Source organism: Sordaria macrospora, chromosome 5 (genome assembly GCF_033870435.1).
Source record: "Sordaria macrospora chromosome 5, complete sequence".
NCBI lineage: Eukaryota > Fungi > Ascomycota > Sordariomycetes > Sordariales > Sordariaceae > Sordaria > Sordaria macrospora.
In genome coordinates this window covers 1,805,038-1,815,892 of record NC_089375.1, presented here as the reverse complement: position 1 = coordinate 1,815,892, position 10,855 = coordinate 1,805,038, and the positions used below count along the sequence as shown (strand labels likewise).

The 10,855-nt window shown below is 52.9% G+C and overlaps 2 protein-coding genes across 2 annotated transcripts; both read right to left on the bottom strand.

Annotated features, from left to right (window-relative positions):
- Positions 1–2,296: 2,296 nt before the first annotated feature.
- SMAC4_09583 (uncharacterized protein) lies at positions 2,297–3,401 on the bottom strand (the record flags this gene model as incomplete). The annotated part of the gene is made up of 3 exons (XM_003342843.2): positions 3,274–3,401; positions 2,775–2,958; positions 2,297–2,525 (listed from the first exon to the last, which is right to left on the bottom strand). The coding sequence occupies exons 2-3, from the start codon at positions 2,882–2,884 to the stop codon at positions 2,297–2,299; spliced, it is 339 nt and encodes a 112-aa protein (XP_003342891.2). The 5' UTR covers positions 2,885–2,958; positions 3,274–3,401.
- Positions 3,402–3,672: 271 nt separating this feature from the next.
- On the bottom strand, positions 3,673–5,294 carry SMAC4_09582 (uncharacterized protein; the record flags this gene model as incomplete). Its single annotated transcript, XM_003342842.2, has 4 exons — positions 3,673–3,890; positions 3,917–4,172; positions 4,321–4,499; positions 5,186–5,294. The coding sequence occupies 4 exons, from the start codon at positions 5,292–5,294 to the stop codon at positions 3,673–3,675; spliced, it is 762 nt and encodes a 253-aa protein (XP_003342890.2).
- Between the last annotated feature and the right edge of the window lie 5,561 nt (positions 5,295–10,855).

The following is a 10,855-nucleotide window of genomic DNA, read 5'->3' as shown; positions in this document are numbered from 1 at the left end:
TTGTCGATATTTGGTATTGTTGTAAGGGTATTGGGGCTCCCAAAACTCAGTTGCCGACACGACCGAAAGATCGGCAATACCTGAAAGGGAAGACTTTGACGGTCTGAATGTACAGAGCCTTTTGTATGAGAGGGCCACGGATCAAGGGTATTAAGGCGACGAGGATGGATACTTGACAGCCGTCTAGTTAGCTATCTCACCATCCACTAGGCCTTTTTACAGACAAAATAAGTCCGGGAAAACGTTTCTAAACAGAGGTATGGGGTAAGAACATACTTATACTAATGCGAAGAGCTCTTCCCTGACAGGGATTTGAAGGCGCCCACAACAGTCATAGACCCTTCCCAGTAATGATGAATATCAGCCAGAGGTATCCTGCCTTTGATTGCTTGTATCCAAAAGAAAGAGACCCAGCCGTTGACATAGGCGATATTCAGTAAGGAATTCGCTAGGGTAGAAGTCAAAGCCAAAATAGCACCAGGTTGTCGCAGCCCGGACCATTCGCTGACTAGATCGCCATTGCTGAAGCGGATGACAAGGACGGCGAGACCGGTGCCTTGCAATATTGATAGGTAAGGAAGCTGCGTCGAAAGCATCACACCAAGAGTGAAACGGGCTTTGAGGTACTGGGAATACTAACATATAACACTCGTGAACAAATATGTGTAACCGAGATATGGGAAGCGTCTGAAATCACCTGGTCGCCAATAATATGCATTGTTGTCATTATCTAGGTCCTTTAGGGATGAGCCAGTTATGTCTGACTCTGAGTCATCCCGAAAGTTCATGCGTCCTCATTGATTATGGAACGGGACCTTTTCCTCTAGCATATGGTCGCTAAATGGTGACTTGCTGTTGGGAATCATTAACGCGGTTATTCAAGTCTTGGTAATTGCGACCTTCGTAGGAAAATTTTGTTCTGTTTGAGTCCATCGGGCGGAATGATAGTGACCTATAGTGGACGACAGAGAGATAAATTTAAGTATTTGAGAGGGAAAATAACAAGCCAAGTACTGGGGGGAAGTGTGCAGTCCAGACAGGCGACGACACCCCCAGAATGAGATGCTTCGTCCTCCTCTAGATAGAGTGATATACACTCCAACCTAACTTGACATCGCTTAGCACAAGCAGATATATGCACATTTCCATTGCCGGCAGCCTACTTCATGTCAGCTTGTCCGTTGCATATAGTGTGGTCGCGTAATACAACTTTTAGTACCTCTATTGATCCAATGCAGGACCGCAAATAGACGAGGCTCTGCTCAAGGAGGTTCAGCTTCCCACTAGCTTGGACGCCACAAAAGCACGTATCTAATCAGTCGAACGCCTCGCAAGAGCCATAATGGGACCCCGCACATAACCATTGATGCACGATCTAAAGGGCGATGTTGAGGCCCTTTCTGGCCAGGCCTAGGCTCATTAATCTTCCACTCTTTCATGCAGACACCATCCATAACAACAAACCTTTGCGGATCTCCTCATCCGGTCTCCAATCGTCTCCAAATGCAACAACTGAAAGGCTGGGAAAAGAGAGGTATTCCGAGCCCGTGTGAATAGCATCGACCTCGGCCGTAGAGCTACCGAGCCCTTATCCTTGCAACTTCCTGGCAGCCAACCAGCTTGATGGCAAAATAGCTGTCGCTGTTGGGGATGACGGCCGTAGGTGCCGTTGTCAATGTTCACTTCGTACTTGACCGGATGCTCATGCAAAAGTCAAACTCAAGGGTGGAAGTGGGTAGAGCGAGCGAAGCGGCAACATTGTCATCGTCGAAGTGGTGGAGACGGTTGTTGGCCGGATCCTATCCTTCATGGTGGCGTAGTAGCAAGGGTGCTGAAGCAAATGCTCGCGCTGGCGGGACACATTCTTCGTTGGCCTGGAACTTGACAAAGGGGGCATGAACCTCAGTAAGAGGAATCTCGGGCAAGTTGGGATTGGTCTGCTTGGTCTTCCGGCGCTTGGCTGGGGTGTCATGGGCGTTCTGTTGAGGCTCGTAGCTTTCCGGGTAACCTTTGGACAGTCAGTGCTTATAGGTACAGTGCCAAAGGCCAGAAGCCCCAGAAGACGCCGTTTCTGTAGCCCGCCCAGGCAAGCCACAACGGCCGACCTGCACGTTGGAGGGCCTCTCAGCCTGCCCAACGGCTACAGCGAAGGTTGTACTGTTGAGACGCAGATGTTGATTTTTCGGTTCGGAGGTATCTCCGTCCGCGGCCATGGTATTGCTGAGAGACCGAGGTGTCGGGGTGACCCTTGCTAGGGAAGCCCAAGAAGAGTTCGGTGTGCTCCATTTGCTGGAGGTTATCCTTGGTTGAAATTGACAACAATGTTGGCCGTGGAGGTCCTGTTGACATTGGTGGCCCTGTTGGCATCGGCGGCGCTGTTGACCTTGACATTGACGGCCTTGATGATGGCCGATCCGACTTGATTAGGCGTTTCCGGCCGCTCAAGTGCCTCGATGGCCTCCTTCAACCCACACAGGCTGGGCATGGGTGGGAGGTAGTAATGCTGGATGAGCGGATGATGGACGCTGGCAATTGTTGGCAACTTGGCCAATGATAACTCGATTGCAGACAACTCGAACTCCGGCAAGCCCGTCATCAACAACTCAATTTCCGGCAACTCCCCCAATGGCCCACTTCAGCCATAGACACCTCGGCCACAGTGGACTCCGTAGCCGGACCTCCAGAGTGATGCCTAAAGGGAGCGTGTAGTGGTATTCTGCGGCCGGCGGGACAGCATGTGTCAAGTCGTATAACGGCGGAGATCGAAGCTGGACACACAAAGGTTAGCAGAAGTCAGCTGTCCAGTTGTTCGCAATGACTTACAGGGAGTCAGATATGAGGCTGCCACCGTGGGGAAGATTGGAGAAGAACTGAACAGGTTCATGGAAGCTCTTTCCAATCCTGTGGCGTATGATCGCTTCAAACTTCCCTTCTTTCGGAAGGAGTGGCTGTCGGGATCTAGTTCAATGACGTGCTGCGGGGAACTGAACAAACCATGTTGGGTGATGAGAGTTGAGCCAAACCAGGGCACAATGCTCTCTCTGTTTCCAGTTCAAACCTCAGCAGCCCTCATCTTACATTCTATTTCCAAGATCGTATTTTAGCTTCTATTTGCAGCCATTTAACTGACATTCCTTTCTACTTTGCGACCGGAGCGAAAAACCATGCCCCGAAGTTCTTGAGAGAACGTATTCTTGGACAAATTTCTGTTTCCCCCGGAGAGACACTCGAGCTGCTTCGTGTTGTTGCTCGAGCAAAGGGGATCAAACTCACCGTTTGTTGTAGGAAGAAGAGTATCCCCTAGTTGAGGCTAGAACATGAGCCGTTGGCCCGTCGTGAGCACCGTACTGGTGAGTCCTGCTCATTTGAACTTTCAAGTGTCCATGTGCCTTATTGGCCATGTTGACCTGATTTAGTTGTTTCCCTTGATCCAGCGGTAAGCCAACCGATGAGTTTGCGGTCAATGAGCCAGGCTTTTTTCTAAACCCGTTTGGCTGCCTAGTCAAGGAAAGAGGCGAACAAACGGAAGCTGTTATGGCCCCTTCCTAGTCTTTCAGTGTTGTTCTGCCATGCCTCGACTTGTTTGCTTTCCGGTTGGCTGACAGCGGTTGTACCACAGTTAATCCTCGTGCCGCATCGATGATTGCTTTTCCGATGAGCTCATCTTAGCCCTCAAGCACTTTCTCGCTCCAGAACAGCTGCGGGGACACAGTGGCCCTGAATAGGAGTGCGCACATCGTAGCCCGCAAGCTCAACGTTGCGGAGTATGACTGGGCGCCGGCGAGCCGTCCTGAGCGAGTCCATGGGCCCAACACGAGTAGGACCCTCTTGGACAAGCTCGAGCTCAGCAATGGCAGAGACTTCAAACAGCGTTGGTGAGGTTGGCGGTGCTGTTGGCGTTGAGGGCGTTGTTAACGTTTCTTGGGAAAATCCAGCAGCAGGTGGCCCAGTTGCGTGCGGATCACATGCCGCATCGTATGAAGAAGTAGGCTTGCCTCGATCTCCTCAATTCGGTGCCTGGGGCCACGACATCTGTCACGACGGCTACCAACGTCCGCCGCCGTCGTAAAGGACGCAAGGGCGCAGGATAGAGCTATAGCAGAACTTCCTGGCCTCGTTGAAGTCTGAACAGCCGGCTCATGGTGGTGCATCATGGAGCGATAGCAAAAATTCTGGTGTCCTTGAAGATCTGGACAGCCAGCTCATTGTGGCGCATCATGGAGCGATAGCAGAACTCCTGGTGGCCTTGAAGATCTGTACAGCCAGCTCACGGCTGGGCCATTTCCGGGCTGGTGGCTGGATGGGCCGAGTGTCGGGAACCATGAGCCAGAAGTGGCGGAAGATCATGAGTAGGAGCACTTGGTGGAGCTTCATGAAGAAGATCTCATGGGAACTTGGGGTTTGGCTTTGACTTTGACCGGTGTTAGGACGATGGACCGCCACCTTCTTCGCCTTGCCCATCAACTTGTTGATGATGGGGATCAGGTAAGCCCGTTGGCCTATAAAACCAAAGTTATCCCGCTAGAACCACCACCCACCACCGATCGCCGCCACTACTCGCGGTATCAACGTTGGGTGCGCAACGTTTTGCACGTCATCAACTTCAATCTGCCTAATTCCGCCATCTGGGCATGGTGGTAACGCAAGAGGTACTTTGGGGCGTGGGGAGCCTAGGACAGACTCTGTCAAAATGGGAGAAAAGGCCAGTGTATTATTGAGAGACCGTCAAGTAGCCGCTAGGTGCCCGTCATTTCATCCAGCCTTCGTGTCACTCGGTGTACTTCCGTCTCCTTTCCTCAGATCAGGTGTCCGCGCAATCATACTCGGAGAATCGCAGCGATATCTTCAAGGATATTTCGTCTCCCGCAAGATATGGCTTCGCTTTGCCTGCAACTTGGAGAGCGGGTACGGACCACCCGTAACAACAACCGCAGGAACGATCGGCCAGACAGCCAGATTTGGCATCGGTTCTGACCTTGCCTAGCCAATTGCTCGTCGTATAGTAGATGCAGTATACTCTACAAAACATCGTGCTGGCCCAAGTCGTCGGCAGGACCAAACTGGTAGCTCTAACAAAGTGGCTGGTGGCCATGATGTGGATGAGGTATGCAGCTGTCTTGCCGGAGTCTGTCGGGTAGTTAGGACAGGAGATCATCCTCACATGGGCGTAGGAAACTAGACTCACCAATCTGGGTAACTGCACTGACCCTGTTGCCCAACTGGTGGCAGACACACAATAGCGCTGGCTCAGGGTCGGAAAGCTCGAAGCTAGCAAGCTCGTCGTTGCGGAGCATGGCTAGACGCAGGCCTCAAGTTCGGATTGAGCCGATGGGTTCGGCACGAAGCTTGAAGTTGTCGATGGGTTCGGCACGAGGTTCTCAATTGGGAGGAACCAGTTGATTGGCCTCCGGGAAGCCAATGATCGGGACCGTCGGGGATGTGTGGCAGATGGTCGGTAATTCGGGGGAAATTGGTTGACCGGCTGAGCTTCATGATGAGCAACTCCGAGAGCGGATGTTCTCATGTCTTTGCCAAGTCACTGGTTCGAGGCATGGGTTGTCCTAGTGGTGACGGCGAAGGGTAGCCAGGGGGGTTGGGTAGTGGACGCCTCCGGCGACACGCAAGCGTGACTTTGATTGCCTTCCACAGAGGTGGTTGCCTTAGGACTGTGTCGGAATCTGACGTAAACGTCTGTTCCGCTCGAGATTGAGGCACGGGGCTTTGAATAACTGGCGAAGAGGGTGCCTCCACGGTGGTTTGAGTTGGCTCTTGAACGGTGACTTCTAACACTTTTCTGGAGCTTTCGTTGACCTGGTCTAGATGTTCGCCGGCCCCAAGACGCTTGAGTGTCTTGTGAAAGTCCTCCGGGTCTACATACGCTGTGGCCGAAGTGCCCACAGTCGGATGGAGCTGGGAGCGGGGAACCCGGTTGCCGGGGACTGGATTCTCGAAGCCATAGTTGTCCAAGACAATGGAATGGTAGTGATAGCTCGCAATAGGTCATTGGCAGGTGGCCAGATTTGCTTCTAGTAGGACGGACCAGGACCCGGAAGCAATGGAATGGTAGTAATAGCTCGCAATAGGCCATTGGCAGGTGGCCGGATTTGCTACTGGTGGATGATCCAGGACCATTGCGAGAATAAGGGCCAAGGAAGCAGCTGGGTTGGCAGTTGAGACAATCGAAGAGAATGTCGTAGATGTAGCAGGCTCGGTGTAGGAATAGCCTTGAGGATGACCTTATTGTTGACAGTAGCCCGGGGCCAACCCTGAAGGCGAATGGAGGCGGCACTCAGAATCTCTGTACCCTGCTTTGGGTCGTTGTCTTTGGGAGTTGGCTGAGTTCGGCTTCTATAGCTCATCTATCTTCTTCTTCCGCTCGTATTCTTCCTGGTAATACCTGACCTCGCCAACTGATGCTGGTGCTAGGGCTGGGACTTGGAGTTGGGAGTAGTGCGTGTCTTCTTGGCCAAGTGCCGCTGGTTAAGTCGTCCAAAATGTCGTGGTGGGCAGATGCAGCCGGCTCATCCTTATCCGTAGTCATTTGCGGCTCTACGTAGTTTGCCTTTTTGGCTGTTGGCCTTCTCGGCTTGGCTACCGTGGTGGCGGTAATCGTGCTCCTACCGTCGCCGGTGGCGGGAGTTCCAGCACCGCGGCTCTGGTGGTGCTGACACTTGGATCACCGGCCAGGAGGAGTACAGAAGCCTCGCTGCCTGTGTACGCCAATTCAGCCCCAGGATTGCCAGATTTGCGACTCAGGAGGAGAAGGTTGTTGTGAAAAACACGTCCAAAAACCCAGTCCAGTCACAGCTTCAGTTCCGGCACCAGCACCAGCACCAGCTCCAGTCGTCTGGTCGACTTCATGGACCACCTGGGACAGGCTAATTGACTTCATGAGTAGAGACAACGGTCCCACGAGAGAGCAGATGGACGAAATTGCGAAAGGCTGCGACACCTTCGCCGCTTCTCTCGGTCGACTCATCGACTTCACAGGTTGTCCTGCCTTCGCAGCCCTGCGCTGTGTCCGCCACATGGTGATTGACTGTGCGGACGATGACTGGAAAATGTTTAAGCGTCAAGTATAGACCGGCAAGTTTTTGCGTTCGGGATTTGGATACAGCTAAACATTGAGAGCAGAACAGCGAATTTTGTCGCTGGCCATTTGGATATAGCTAATCGTCAAGTGCCCACCGGCAGATTTTGGCGTTCGGGATCAAGATACCGCGAAAAGTTGGTGACCGAAACTTTGGAGAGCCATTTGAAGCTGCGAATTGCTCAATGTATTCGAATTCAGCTTTTCATAGGTCGGGGACTAACTGGTTGATCTTGTGGACGATATATGATAGGACGCGCACTCTCTGCATTGTGTCCACCACATCGTCAATTATGTAGCAGACAAGATGCTCGACGGCGATCGAAAAGATGGCTCTGATCGGATCCAACCGTCCCCGGGTGCCATAACTTAGCATTCCAACACCCGACAGGGACGACGACTGAAAGGATGAGTTCGATCAGATCCACCGGTTGCCGGGTGTCACACCTTAACCCACCAATACCCGCCCGGGACAACGACTGAAAGGACGAATTCGATCAGATCCCACCGTATCCGGGTGTTTAGATTTAACCCACCAACACCTCGACAGGGACCAGGAAGAGGGCAACATCAAGTACATGCTCTTCTCAGCCACATTCCACGCCGTTTGGGCAGCTAGGCGAGCGGTCTTTATGCCTGACGTCTCTGGAAACGACCAACCTGGATCGGTCGCCTTCGGCTCCCGGGGCATGGTCTCCCAGAGATGGGACGGAAGCCATCATCAACCTGGCCCGAGCCTGGTGTTCCAGTGAAGACTTGATGGCAGCGTCAAAGAGTAGAAGCAAAGCTGGTAGGCACTGTGCCGTTAAAGGACATGTTGCCATTGCTGTAGGAGATGGACTCTTGCTTGAAGTTCCCGTTGAAGCCCCAAGACCTGGATTGGATTGGAGACTGAGACTGAGACCAAGAAGTAGTGGGAGGGAACTCAGGCGCAGGCCTCGGGACTGTTGCAAGACAGGCACCAGGTGGTGCATTGGGAGAGATGCTGCTTCTGTGGTTGCGGTGTTCTTCGCGCCAACTCCTGGACCTTCCACTGAGGCCGTAATAGTAGGTGTTTGCGGAGATTTGATATTGAAGTGGTCCTGTAGGTTGTTATGAAATAGAGAGACTAGGTGGCTCAGCTCCGGCCTCAGACAACTGGTGTTGTTGTTGTTGTTGTTGTTGTTGTTGTTGTTGTTGTTGTTGTTGTTGTTGTTGTTGTTGTTGTTGTTGTTGTTGTTGTTGTTGACTATTGTTATTCGGAACGGTGCTTGAAAGGTCAAGCTGCATCGGGGTCTGAGGGGAGTCGTGGTCCTGGTCCCGGCCAGAAATGCGCGATGTCTCGCGAGGCGATCGCACTGATCTCCTGGGGAATCGCGCCGAGCTTGAAGAGATCATGGAGCTGGATGCGCAAGTGCCGGAAGGAGAAGTAGAATGTAACTGTTGCTGGTAAGAAGACTAGCCGGAGGGCCGGGTGTCGGGAGCGGTTTCCAAGACGTAGTGGTAGACCCGTTGTTGTGCAGACGATAAACGTTGCGAAGCCACCAGGCCACCTCCCATTGGAAGGACCACATAGACACGCCGTCAAGTGTACCCACGTCCATCTTTGGAGCTACTCTACGATAACCATTTGCAACTTCCCCACTGGCTCAGTGAGCTCGCTTTCATACCCATATTTTCCTGATGGCAGACCAGACACTGGACTGACATTCCGCGGCCAAGCCACCTATGGTTGACCCTGGTGCTAGGTGGAACAGCACAAGGTGCTGGGTGTGAGGAGGAGCTGGTATAGAAGAATTCCACATCGCCGGTCAGGGTGCTCGCAAACCTGGAACCGGGCAGGCCGTGGTCGGTAAAATCGCTAGAGGTAACCGGGGGCTTTAGTTAAGTGTTCGGTGCGCTGCTAGCACTTAGCTACTGAGTGGGCGCATAATTAACAGGCTGGGTTGTAAGAGGTGCCTGATCCTGTGTAATCGTTCGGTCCGCCAATACGTGAGGTGTTGTCGGTAATAATAGTTGCTTGGTAATTCGACGGTTCGGGGCCGTAGGAGGTCTGTCGTGTTGTAGACAAGATACAGGACGAGAAGTCACTCGCTTGATACTCTAGCGGTAAGGTTCAATGTTGGACAAGCCAGAGCTAGGGCAGGATAAAAGAACTTGTAAACACATACCAGGAGCTGAACATGGAGAAGATTCGGTTCCCGAATAGGGAGGAACATTCTCATTGCCCACATTCCGGAGCTGGTGCCTTGCTAGGCCTTGTGTGGTAAGCGTCGAAGGCTTCCGGGTGCTCGCGGGGTTTTGGCGTGAGCCATTTAGTGCAACAGTTAACCGAGACTGTGCCTGCACCTGGTTGACAGGAAGATGACGGGAGTGCTCGATTAGGAGGAGCTATTCAAGGTCGCTCTGGGAAAGCTAGTGGACGGGGAGGTGCGGGTGGCACTTTTCTTGTGAAGCAATTCCAATTCTGGTCCACGACACTCGAAAGTAGTCGCAAATTAGAGGCCATCCTCGTCTTCAGCGCCCCATCCCTCTGTCGGTGTTCCAACCACCCTCAACCACCAGCCCCTGGACCGTGCCGTCACAAGCAACATCGTCACCTACAATACGGCCTCCATTACAGCAACCCCAGCTCCAGCTCTGACTCCAGCTTCAGCTCCGGCTCCAGCCAAAGCGATACGAGCGCCGATTCCATAAGGGGTGCTGGTGCCGTTTATACGCGCATTTGGGGTAAAGCCCAAGTTGGTGTGTTGGTGAGGGTCAAGTGAAGTAGGCTCGGAATAGACACTAGTCGCCAAAGCCAAAAGCCCCAATCCCCTCACGTCCCATTCTTTCCCACGAGCGATTCCCCTTATGAAGCTCTCGCCAGAGGCTGTAGAGCCTACACCCACAGTCTTTCGTGGGAGCTACACTGGTACTCCCCAGGGCTGCAATGCCAGGGAACGGTGAGACGTACCCCACGATACCACTTGTAAGCAAGGTGTCGGCCGAAAGAGGTCTTGCCATTTCGTTCTATACCGAGCGTGACGAAGATCTCGCCTCTGTTCGTACTCCCACACTCCTGGCGGCTGGCTAGACTATTCGGAACTTTCTCCAGCAGAACGTCTCCGAGAAAACAGAGCATGTAGAGTCGAAAAATATCCTGTCGACACGAAGAAATTGAGCGTCCGGGGCTAATACCGTCCTGTTTCAAGTTGCCAGCCGACCATCCGCAAAATAAATCCGCAAGATATCTGCGGAACCCCCAGACAAGGGACAAATATGCTGAGGGATGGGAGTGTCAGTGCCAGCATCACAAGGAGTGCCAGTGCCATTGACTATAAGGAGCGCCAGTGCCGTTTAATGCGCGCATAGCGCTAAGAGGAGAAGCGAGGGAGGCGCCAGGGTACGGGTCGATGTTCGGGCGAGTCGCATATGTGGGCGAGTGATGGCGCATTTCGGTAGCGGTGTTGTCCTAGACAGTCGCTCGCATTTGCTCGAAGAAGTGATCCAGTTTCGGGAGGTCCATTTGAAGTGAAGCCCAACCAGGTTGGTGTGTTGGTGAGGGTCAAGTGAGGTGAACCATTCTCTTCGCTATCCTACTTATAGATGCGAGCTTGACTATCCCACTCGGTCTCACGGTTGGCGAGCTCGTTAAAGTGGTACAGAGTTGCCTCAACCCAACCAAATTGGTGTGCTGATGAGGGTTAAGTGAGGTCTAGTTCGGGATAGACACTGGTCGCGCCGACATTAGTGGCGGACTGGTGCTGGTTCTAGACCTGGTTGCCGGCGTTTAGGTTGGTGTTG